Genomic DNA, 12,482 nt, shown 5'->3' with positions numbered 1-12,482 from the left:
CCTTGGGCTAAGAGGATTTGTATTACTTTTTTTTGAAGCAGAGTCCTGCTCTGTCGCCCAGGCTGGAGTGCGGTGGTGCAATCCCGGCTTGCTGCAACCTCCACCTCCCAGGTTCAAGTGATTCTCCTGCCTCAGTCTCCTGAGTGCACACTACAGGTGCATGCTACCACACCTGGCTTATTTTTTGTAGTTTTAGTAGAGACAGGGTCTCACCATGTTGCCCAGGCTGGTCTCAAACTCCTGAGCTCAGGTAATCTGCCCACCTTGGCTTCCCAAAGTGCTAAGATTGTAAGAGTGAGCCACCTCCCCCAGTCCCTGGGACTTCTTATACAGGTTTTGTTTGCTTGCCACCACTACACTCCCCTTCCCTTTTAATTTATTTTGAATAGATAATGCAGTCACGTGTTTCAAAAAATCATAAAATGTAAGGTGTACAGTGAAAAGTTTTCATCCTTTTCTTCTCCCTTATCTGCCCAGTTTATCTTTGCGTGCACACACACACACACACACACACACGCGCGCGCGCGCACCTTTATCAGTCCGTTTACCCTTTCAGAGATTATACAAATGTCAGCAAATACAGAATCTTCTCAGACCTCTTTTTTTTTTTTACAGAAGAAGTGGTAAACTGTTGTGCACCTTGCATTTTTTATTCAACAATGAAAACAGGTTCCTTGTTCTTTGTCATGACTGTGTAGTATTCTATGGTGTGGAGGTGCCAAGTTTATTTAACCAGGCCCCTGTAGAAAGACATTTGAAGGTGTTAGAGACAAAATTAAAAATAAGATATAATCCAGAAAACCTTTCCAAAAAAGTAGAAGAGAAAACAGTTTTATTCTTAAATAAGCATTAAACCACACTGCAGGGGTCATCACAGGCAATCCACAAAAGAGATTACAAAGAGAAATAAATTTCATCCTTGTATATAGCCAAGCAGGTATAACCTATTGCATATATGTCCTCAAATAATAACTCGGGGGCCGGGCACGGTGGCTCACGCCTGTAATCCCAGCACTTTGGGAGGCCGAGGCGGGTGGATCACGAGGTCAAGAGATCGAGACCATCCTGGTCAACATGGTGAAACCCCGTCTCTACTAAAAATACAAAAATTCAGCTGGGCCTGGTGGCGTGTGCCTGTAATCCCAGCTACTCAGGAGGCTGAGGCAGGAGAATTGCCTGAACCCAGGAGGCGGAGGTTGCGGTGAGCCGAGATCACGCCATTGCACTCCAGCCTGGGTAACAAGAGCGAAACTCCGTCTCAAAAAAATAAAATAAAATAAAATAAAGTAATAATAATAATAATAATAACTCGGGCCGGACATGGTGGCTCATGCCTGTAATCCCAACACTTTGAGAGACCAAGATGGGCAGATCACTTGAGGTCAGGAGTTCGAGACCAGCTTGGGCCAACATGGCAAAACCCCATCTTTACTAAAAATACAAAAATTAGCCGGGTGTGGTGGTGCGTGCCTGTAGTCCCAGCTCAGGAGGCTGAGGTGGGAGGACTGCTTGAACCCGGGAAGCAGCAGTTGCAGTGAGCTGAGATCACACCACTGTACTCCAGCCTGGGCAACAGAGCAAGACTCCATTTCAAAAAAAAAAAAAAAGCCCTCAAGTCAGATGACCACTCTGCACCATTTGCAGCATGTTTTATCCTGAATTCACCTGGTAATTGGAGTGGGCATCTGTGTTAGCTAATTGTCTTTATCCAGAAGAAACAGAAACTCATATCTTTATGATGGATGATGGATTGTTTTGCAACTTGAAACCTGATACTGAAGTCAGGCTCCTAGCCTCCTGGGAGACTGGGTGATAAGGGTGCTATCTTGATGTTTACCTTCCAAACAGATGCCTCTGAGGCCCCTGGGAAAACATTCCTGGCTTGTAAAACTGGCAGGAGGCTCATTTGACATTTAAAAAGACACACGTCTTAAAGGAACAGAGAAATAATCAAGTTTTCCAAAGTGTTTGCTCTAGATTATTTAAGAACAGGATGTCTCTTTCCTTTTCTGCACCAGAGAGAATTATTTTATTTTATTTTTTGTATTTGCCCTTACAAAAGCATTTGGGTTTCCAGTCAGTCCCTCCAACAGGAAGGATGTTGGAGTGGATAATGATCAAGGAGTTTCTCTGTACTGGTGTAGGAAGTTGCCCCAGAATTAATTATATGTGCACACACACAAAGTAGATGCAGAAGAGGAGGTGGAGTGTGGCGCTGTCTGTGCTAATGTGGCCTGACGAGGACCAGGTGGAGGGCGCATGGACATTTGGAAAAGGCTCTTCTCTGGTTTTGCTTTCCTGCACCATCCTTGGAAGACTTTTTTTTTTTTAAGATGTCTCTGTTGCCAGGCTGGAGTGCAGTGACACGCTCTTGACTCACTGCTACCTCCAAATCCTGGGTTCAAGAGATTCTTCTGCCTTGGCCTCCCAAGTAGCTGGCACTACAGGCGCATGACACTAATTTTTGTGTTTTTAGTAGAGACGGGGTTTCACCATGTTGGCCAGGATCTCTTGACCTCGTGATCCACCCACCTCAGCCTCCCAAAGTGCTGGGATTACAGGCGTGAGCCACCGTGCCTAGCCCATCCTTGGAAGTCTTCAGCCCTTACGGTACAGTGCAAGATCCAGCTCTTAGCCTTCTCAGCACATGAGGATGAGAAAAGCACCTCCCCCCAGGACTGCTGTGAGGATGCACCGAGCTACTATGTGCAAAGTGCTTGGCACCACACTGGGAAACAGTAAGTGCTCAATAAATATCATCGAAAAGCTGTCTCACTTTGTGAGGATATCCACCACAGACCCTTGATGTCCCCAAACTACACTCTGCCTGCCCTGGCTCTACCCCCAGCTGAAATGCAGTTTTGAGGCAGGCCTGAAACATGTGATGTTCCTACAGACACCAAGTGACCAGCTAGGTAAATTCTCTGAAGAATGAGATCAGGGCTGGATGTGGTGATTTACATGTATAATCCCAGCACTTTGGAAGGTTGAGGCAGGAGGATTGCTTGAGCCCAGGAGTTTCACACCAGCCTGGGCAACATAACCAGACCCTGTCTCTACAAAAACTACAGCAATTAGCTAGGCATAGTGGCACATGCCTGTGGTCCCAGCTACTCACAAGGCTGAGTGGGAGGATTGCTGGAGCCCAGGTCAAGGCTGCAGTGAGCCATGATGGTGCCATTGCACTCCAGCCTGGGCAACAGAGCGAGACACCATCTCAAAAACAAAAGAGAGAGAGAGAGAGAGATCAGAACTCCAGACTCAGTCACTCAGTCCAAGGGTTGGGCTTTCCCAAGGATGCTCCTGCAAGCTGGTATCTCAAGGCAAGTATGAGAGAAGGATGTGAGGTAAGGCAGAAGGTGCCTTCCAGGAGGAAACTGCAATTTGAAGGCCAAGTGGTAGAGCCAGCAGGATGCATTCAAGTGCCTGAAAGGAAGCCAGGGTGTGGATCCAGAGAGAGACACAGGATACCTGGAAAGCCAAGATCATGGAGCGATGGAGGGCTGCTTTGGCCTGCATGACATTGAAAGGGACCACACCAGATGCAAGCAGGCTCAGAAGCCACTGCAGCCATCCTGGAGAGAAATAATGTCATCCTGGGTAATCGCCCAAGGGGTTCACTTTACCTGCTCCCTAGACAAAGCTGGTTCATCAAGACAGGGGACTTGCAATAGAGAAAGAGTAATTCACACAGAACCAGTTGTACGGGAAACTGCAGTTTTATTCCTCAAATCAGTTTCTCTAAGCATTCAGGGAGCGGAGTTTTTAAGGGTAACTTGGTGGGTGGGAAGAAGCCAGTGAGCCAGGAGAGCTGATTGGTCAGAGATGAAATCACAGGGAGTGGAAGCTGTTCCTGTGCTGAGTCAGTTCCTGGGTGGGGGCCACAAGAACAGATGAGCCAGATTATTGATCTGGGTGGTGCCAGCTGACCCATCAAGTGCAGGGTCTGAAAAATATCTCAAGCACTGATGTTAGGAGCATTTTAGGGAGGGTGGAATCTTGTAGTTTCCAGCTGCATGACTCCTAAACCGAAATTTCTAATCTTGTAGCTAATGTTAGTCTTACAGAGGCAACTTAGTCCCCAGGCAAGAAGGAGGTCTGCTTTGGAAAGGGCTGTTACCTTCTGTTTAAAGTATAAACTAAGCCCAGGTAGTGGCTCATGCCTGCAATCCCAGCACTTTGGGAGGCCGAGGCAGGTGGATCACAAGGTCAGGAGTTCGAGACCAGCCTGGCCAACACGGTGAAACCCCACCTCTACTAAAAATAAAAAAATTAGCTGGACACGGTGGTGCATACCTGTAATCCCAGCTACTAAGGAGGCTGAGGCAGGAGAATCGCTTGAACCCGGAGGCGGAGGTTGGAGTGAGCTGAGATGGTGCCACCGCACTGCAGCCTAGGTGACAGAGTGAGACTCTGTCTCAAAAAAATAAAATAAAAATAAAGTATAAACTAAGTTTCTCCCAAAGTTAGCTCAGCCTCCGCCCAGGAATGAACAAGGACAGCCTGGAGGTTAGAAACAAGATGGAGTTGGTTGAGTTAGATCTCTCACTGTCTCAGTCATAATTTTGCAAAGGTGGTTTCGACAGGGCCCTGCACTGGGCGAGTGGTGCACTGGGCCAACCTATCACATCGACCAAAATGATGTTCTTTTTGATCTCCTAAGAATGTTTTTCAGGATGTTGGTGACCAACTGAGCAAAGAGACGCTGCAGGAAAAGGAGAAACAGCTCTTCCTCCCTCCCAGGCCAGCAGGTGGGAGCTGAGAGAACATGCGTGTGGTGAGGTGGGGTGGGGGCTCAATCTCTGCCCTGGGAGCCCACAGCAAGAGTGACTATTCTGGTTTAAAGCTGCCCACTCAAACCCCCAAAGTGGAGGTCTCAGGGACATTCCCTCCTGCCATTTTGCTGGGGTGGTATACTCTGGGAGACTTTAATTTTATTTTCTTTGAGATGGAGTCTGACTCTATCACCCAGACTGGAGTGCACTGCATGATCTGAGCTCACTGCAGCCTCCACCTCCTGCGTTCTTCTGCCTCAGCCTCCCAAGTAGCTGGGATTATAGTCACCACCACCACGCTCGGCTAATTTTTGTGTTTTTAGTAGAGACAGGGTTTTGCCATGTTGGTCAGGCTGGTCTCAAACTGCTGACTGACCTCAAGTGATCTGCTCGCCTAAGGTCTCCCAAAATGTGATTACATGCATTAGCCACCGTGTTGGGCCACTGGGAGGCTTTCAGAACTGCCTGGAAACCAGAGCCAGAAAAGTGAAGCCTAGGGAACCCACCCACAGAGGGGCCACCCATCCTGGCTCCCTGCTGTGCTTGACCCGGTCAGCCCTGCCCTAGGTTTGGGCAAATCTACCCCCAGCTCAGGAATCCTGGCCCCAAGCCCAGTTTCTTCCCTGCCCTGCCCTGTCCTTCCCTGGGTTAGGGAGAACCCTTTGCCTCAGGGCACACTGCTTCCAGTGGCCGTGGCTTGACTTATACCTTTTAACCCTTTCTCTACAATGGCCTGTGGGTCTGCATGTGTGTCCCAGACTCTACAATTGGGGTCACGTGCTGACAGTGGTCCTTGCTCTTCAAGTCTCTGAGCTCTCAAAGGGAGAACCTGAGTTTGAATTGTTCACTGTGAACAACACACCCCCACCCCAGCCCCCTGCCACCCCCGAGGCTCAGCCTCAGATAGGAGTTAGGCAGGGCTGGTTTTACAAGGTTCATGTCACAAAGACCTTGCTGATAAAAGAAGCTGGTCAGATCCAGCCAAAACCAAGATGGAGATGAAAGCAACCTCTGGTCATCCTCACTGTTCATTATAATTATAATGTATGCTAATTGTAATATATTAGCATGCTAAGAGACACTCCCACCAGCGCCATGACAGTTTCCAAATGCCATGGCAACAGCCAGAAGCTACCCTACATGGTCTAAAAGAGAGGAGGAACCCTGAGTTCCAGGAATTCACCACCCCTTTCCTTGAAAACTCATGAATAATCCACACTCTGTTTAGCATATGATCAAAAAATAGCCATAAAAGTAGCCAGCAGACCTCAGGACTGCTCAATGGAGTAGCCAGCCTTTTATTCCTTTAATCTTTTTTTTTTTTTCTTTTGTGAGACACATTCTGGCTCTGTCACCCAGGCTGGAGTGTAGTGGCACAATCTTGGCTCACTGCAGCCTCCACCTCCCAGGCAGTCCTCCTGCCTCAGCCTCCTAAGTAGCTGGGACCACAGGTGCACCCCACTGCACCCAGCTAATTTTTGTGTTTCTTGTAGAGACGGGGTTTTGCCACATTGGCCAGGCTGGCCTTGAACTCCTGACCTCAAGTGATCCTCCCGCCTCGGTCCCAAAGTCCCAAAGAGGGACTTTGTTAAACTTGCTTTCGCTTTGTTGATTTACCCTTGAGTTCTTTCCTGTAGGAAGCTAAGAACCCCTGTGGCCTTCCAAGCTGAACTCTAATTTTGTGGTTCACCCTGTGACAAGCCCAGTGCCCTGCTCTGAGAAAGGCTCAACAAATAATAGTGGTAAAGCCAGGTGAAATGGCTCACACCTGTAATCCCAGCATTTTGGGAAGCCGAGGTGGGTGGATTGCTTGAGTCCAGGGGTTCGAGACCAGCCTTGGGCAATGTGGTGAGAACCTGTCTCTACTAAAAGTACAAAAAATTAGCGGGGCATGGTGGTGTGCACCTGTAGTCCCAGCTACTCAGGAAGCTGAGTAGGAGGCTTGCTTGAGCCCAAGAGGTCCAGGCTGCCGTAGGCCCTGACTGTGCCACTGCACTCTAGCCTTGGTGACAGAGCTAGACCCTGTCTCAAAAAAAAAAAAAAAAAAAAAATAGTGGTAGGCAGAATGGCTCCCTAAGATGTAAACACCCTAATTTTTGGAATCCCTGATTGTTACATTGCATAGCAAAAAGGACTTTGCAGATAGAATGAAGGTTATGGACTTTAAAATAGGGAGATTATTTTGGATTATCTGAGTGGGCCCAATCTAATCACACGAGCCCTTAAAAACAGAGAGTCACAAGAGATTCAGCGAAGGAGGTGAGAAGGTGGAAGCTGCAGGAGGAACCGTCAGGGAGATTCCAAGGGTAAGAAGGATTTGAAACGCCTGGTGTTGCTAGCTCTGGATATAAGAGAGGCCCCTGCACAGGGACCTAGAGAATCAGGAGCCCCAGGAGCTAAGGGCGGCCCCAGCTGACAGCCAGTGAGGAAGTGGGAACCTCATCTGAAACCACATGGAACTGGACTCTGCCAGCAACCTGCAGGAGCTTGGAAGCAGATTCTTCCCCAGAGCCTCCAGCAAGCCGCACCACCCTGCTGACACCCCGATTTTAGCCCTGAGAGACCTGGATCTGACGTCTAACCAACAGAACTGTGAAATACTAAATTTGCATTGTTTTAAAAGTTGTTGTTTACTGGCCACGTGTGGCAGCAGCAGTAGAAAACTGACACGATGGTGCACCCTCCCCAGTTCTCCCAGCCCCTGGAGCTTGTGAAATGCGCTCAATTCTCATCAGGACAGCCCCACATCACATTGCAGTGGTGGAGACAGAGTTGGGGGAATGATGGAGCCAGGATCCCGCAGAAAACAGGTTGCAGAATCTGCACACAAAGCCCACTTTAGTTGGCTTTGGATCCAGGGTTCTTTCTGAAGAGCTGTTGGCATAAACACTGAGTACCACATTTCAGATGTGTCCTGGAGAAAGGGGGTTCAGAAACACAAAATCAGGCCCATTCCGCACTGAAGACAGAAGGAGACATGCCATCTGAAGGAGACCGAATGGCTCTTATGCTTCCTCGGGGTTGGTCAGCCCCAGAATAGCCAAGCATCTATCCTGTCCATCCACACTGAGACCCACCATGAACTGCATGGCTTTACAGAGGCTTCCCACTGCTTCTCTTCCTGGTCGGTCACAGGCAAGGGTACGAGGCCATTCCTGCTGTCCTCTGCTGAAGGCCAACCCCATCCCATGTCTTGGGCTCTTTCTGAGGCTGTATTTATTTAATTATTGCAGAAACTCTACGAAATTCCTCCTGTTGTTATCAGTCCTATTTTGCAAATAAAGAAACTGAGGCACAAAGAGGGCCAGTATCTTGGTAGGTCACAGCCAGTGAGTGGCAGAACCAAGACTCAGACCCACGCTGCCTAGGTTTGGCATCCCATGGTCTTTCTGTGCCAGAGACATGAGCCTCAGCATGTGAGTTGGTGGGAAAACCTTGATGGAAGGCAAGCACTGGCTTCAGATGGGGAAACCAAGTCACAGAGCAATTAAAGCTCCTCCCTGGCCCATCATCTTCTGGCTTGACCTTGAAAAGTTGAAATCCACTTCCATGGCATCTCCATCACACTCCCCCTTCCCCAGCGACACGCAAACAAACTCCTTCAGAAGGGAAGAGAAGTTAAGGGCTCTTCTATGGGCTGGGCGCGGCGGCACACACCTGTAATCCCAGCACTAGGAGTCTGAGGTGGGCTGAACACTTGAGGCCAGGAGTTTGAGACCAGCCTGGGCAACATGGTGAAATTCTGTCTTCACTAAAAATACAAAATAAAGTTGAGCATGGTGGTGGGCACCTGCAATCCCAGCTATTTGGAGGTTGAGGCATGAGAATCGCTTGAACCAGGGAAATGGAGTTTGCAGTGAGTCAAGATCGTGCCACTGCACTCCAGCCTGGACAACAGCGCAAGACTCTGTCTCAAAAAAAAGAAAAGAAAGAAAGAAATTAAATGTTCTTCTAGAGCTCTTCTAGACAGGATGTGATTTACACACAGAGAGATGAGACTAATGGCGTCACTTTGAGAATGACCAGCAAAGGATCTGAAAATTGCTGGAGAAGTCGCGTCATGTACTTTGCCTTGCAGTTCTGTTTTTGTAATGGGATAGCCTTTCCTGATTCTCTTTGTGATGCTTTCAGGAAGCAAATCCCGGGAAATGCTGTGATTGGCAAATATTGGATGTGTTGCCGGGACTCTAACTTTCATTTGGAAACTGCGGTTGAGCACCTGGCTACGAGGCATGCCTTAAGAAAGAAGGGCTGCCCTTGGCAGGGCATGGTGGCTCACACCTGTAATCCCAGTACTTTGGGAGGCCAAGGCAGGCAGATCACTTGAGGTCAGGAGTTTGAGACCAGCCTGGCCGGCATAGTGAAACCCCACATCTACTAAAAATACAACAAATTAGCTGGGCATGGTGGCATGTGCCCGTAATCCCAGCTACTCAGGAGGCCGAGGCAGAAGAATTGCTTGAACCCAGGAGGTGGAGGTTGCAGTGAGCCAAGATCGTGCCACTGCACTCCAGCCTGGGTGACAGAGGGAGACTCCATCTCAAAAGAATGGAACAGGCCAGTGTCCTCTCCCAGAGTTCAGTGGTTAGAATCTAAGACACAAATTTTTCCCGCTTGTTGGGGAAAAATATTATCACTGAGAGAATAAAGGTGAATAGCACTCCTAGTTGCCACAATATGCATTCTCCTGTTTCTTTCATAGTCATAGAGCCCCTGATTTTTCACTGGGCATGAGGCAGCCCAGAGGAAAGACCACATTTCCCAGGCTTCCTTCTGCCCAGCACAGCCATGTGACTACATTTAGACAAATGAGATGTGATAAAGAATAATGTGTGGAAGCTCTAGGTTGTATACTTAGAGGGTCCTCTACTTCCCATTTTCCCCTTCTTGCTGGCAGGAAACAGATGTCATGGCTAAATCTGGAGCATCTGTCTTGGACCATGAGGAGGAAGCCAAGAGTTGAAAATAATACATATGCATATATACACTCAGTCACACAGGGTACAGACTGGAAAGATACATGTCAAAATGTTAGCCTAGTTAGCTCTAGGGGAGGGGAGGAATCTCAGGTGATTTTCTTTTTCTTCTTGGTACTTTAGTTATTTATTTTTGAGACCCAGTTTCATCTTGTCGCCTAGGCTGGAGTGCAGTGGCACAATCTCAGCTCACTGCAACCTCCACCTCCTGGGCTCAAGCAATTCACATGCCTCAGCCTCCCGAGTAGCTGGGATTACAAGAACCTGCCACCACACCCCGTTAATTTTTGTATTTTTATTTTTATTTTTATTTTATTTGTTTGTTTGTTTGTTTTGAGACAAGTTTCACTCTTGTTGCCCAGGCTGGAGCGTAATGGCACGATCTCAGCTCACCACAACTCCACCTACCGGATTCAAGCAATTCTCCTGCCTAGCCCCCCAACTAGCTGGGATTACAGGCATGCACCACCACACCCGGCTAATTTTGTACTCTTAGCAGAGACGGGTTCACCATGTTGGCCAGGCTGGTCTCGAACTTCTGACCTCAGGTGATCCACCCACCTCAGCCTCTCAAAGTGCTGGGATTACAGGCATAAGCCACTGCGCCCGACTGGGACTTTATTGTACTCTGAATTTTTCTTTGAACATGTTTCAAAATCCAACAAAAATAAAGAAAAGTAAGAAAGGAAGACCCCTATAAATAGATCCTATTGTTTAATTCACCTAGATTTGCTTCAGATCAGCCTCCAGAGGTCACAAACACGCACGCTTGGACTTAGATTTTTTGGAATATTTGGCAGTATTTTCTGTGGGTTATGGAACCTTTTTTTCAGATGTTCTTTTTACTGAGCAGAATGTCTTGGAGATGGTCCCACATCCTATGTATAGCGTGACCTCATTTCTTGTAACCAGCACAAAGCACTCCTTGGCTGGGCATGCTGGGGTTTACTGGGTGGCCCCTGTTCGTGGACATCTGCACTGTTTCTGATTTTAAGCTACTGAAAACAATGCAGCGACGAACGTTCTGATACCCGCCTCTCTGCAACCAAGTGAGGCTTTGGAGTCTTACATATGGGTGACCCTCTCATGTGGGTTCTAATCTGGCTTCCCTGCTTATTTGTTGCATAACCCTCAGGCAACTTACTGTGCATCTCTGAGTCTCTGCCTCTTCATCTATAAAATAGGAAAAATAACAAGCCTGACCCATAAAATTATTGTGAAGATAATAACAACTGAAATTGATCATGTGTTTACTGCATGCCAGGCACTTTTCTAAGTGCCTCCCCTGAATTAACTAATTTAATCCTCATAACAGGATGACATGAGGTCATGCTTAGACAGTTGTCCTGAAAGTTTCTTTAGAAGCTTTTGGCTTTCAGACAACCAGCACGAAATCCTCTGGCTAAATTTTCATATGGAATCCTTCCACTGACTTTTTAGGGTTGGTGGATGTATTAGTCTATTCTTATACTGCTAATAAAGACATACCCAAGACTGGGTAATTTATAAAGGAAAGAGGTTTAGTGGACTCACAGTTCCACATGGCAGGGACGGCCACACAGTCATGGCAGAAGATGAAGGAAGAGCAAAGAGTCATTGTCCATAGTGGCAGGCAAGGGAGCTTCCCTTGATAAAACCATCAGATCTATTGAGACTTATTCACTATCACGAGAATAGCACAAGAAAAACCCACCCCATAATTCAATTACCTCCAATGGGGTCCCCTCCATGACACGTGGATAGTATTACAATTCAAGGTGAGATTTGGGTAGGGACACAGAGCCAAACCATGTCAGTTGGACTTGTAGACCTTATCAAGTGCAAACATTCTCTGGAGTAAATTTTTTTTTTTTTTTTTTTTTTTTGAGATGGAGTCTCGCTCTGTCACCCAGGCTGGAGTGCAGTGGATCTCAGCTCATTGCAACCTCCACCTTCCAGGTTCAATTGATTCTCCCGCCTCATCCTCCCGAGTAGCAAGGATTATAGGTACACACCACCATGCCCAGCTAATTTTTGTATTTTTTTAGTAGAGAAGTTGGTTAGGATGGTCTCGAATTCCTGACCTGAGGTGATCCGCCCGCCTCAGCCTCCCAAAGTGCTGGGATTATAGGTGTCAGCCACCGTGCCCAGACCCCTTTTGTGTTTTTAGTAGAGATGAGGATTCACCATCTCAGCCAGGCTGGTCTTGAACTTCTGACCTCGTGATCCACCTGCCTTGGCCCCCCCAAAGTTCTGGGATTACAGGCATGAGCCACCACGCCCAGTCTCTTAATGGCCACACATTCCTCCTAACCCCTATCCATGCCCCTTTGTAATGTGACTCTGCTATTCCTCCCATCCAAGGTGGAGTCGGTTTCTCCACTGTCTTGAGTCTGAGTGAGCCATGTGACTTGTTTTGACCAATAGCATGTGAAAGAAGTGACATCATGTGAGTTTTAGAGCCTATGCCTCAAGAGACCTTGCAGTTCCAGTCTTGGGCTTGGACCCTTGATCCTTGGGCCTCTATGTAAGGGATGATGTCTGACCTAACAGAGCAAGCCTGACCACAAGGAGGAGAGCACAGACACTCCTGCTTACAATCAGCACCAATTGCCAGTCATGTGGATGAGGTCATGTTGGACCTCCCAGTCCCCCAACCCTCATCTTAAATTTTTTGGAAGAGTTTGAGAAAGATTGATGATAGTTCTTTAAATGTGTGGTAGAATTCACCAGGGATTTGTCAAGGATTTTT

At 47.7% G+C, this 12,482-nt stretch overlaps 1 protein-coding gene across 1 annotated transcript in view; it reads left to right on the top strand.

Moving 5' to 3' along the window:
* The window catches only part of SLC52A3 (solute carrier family 52 member 3), a 25,945-nt gene extending 17,013 nt beyond the window's left edge, over positions 1-8,932 (top strand). The window contains exons 7-8 of the mRNA XM_017511413.2: positions 4,664-4,751; positions 8,907-8,932. Coding sequence (XP_017366902.1) covers positions 4,664-4,751; positions 8,907-8,932 — 114 coding nt within the window. The remainder of the gene's footprint in view (positions 1-4,663; positions 4,752-8,906) is intronic.
* The last annotated feature ends 3,550 nt before the right edge of the window (positions 8,933-12,482 follow it).

This window comes from Cebus imitator, unplaced genomic scaffold, assembly GCF_001604975.1.
Source record: "Cebus imitator isolate Cc_AM_T3 unplaced genomic scaffold, Cebus_imitator-1.0 Scaffold18, whole genome shotgun sequence".
NCBI classification, from domain to species: Eukaryota; Metazoa; Chordata; class Mammalia; order Primates; family Cebidae; genus Cebus; species Cebus imitator.
Note: the sequence above shows the minus strand (reverse complement) of the source record. Positions and strands in the feature narration are given on the sequence as shown.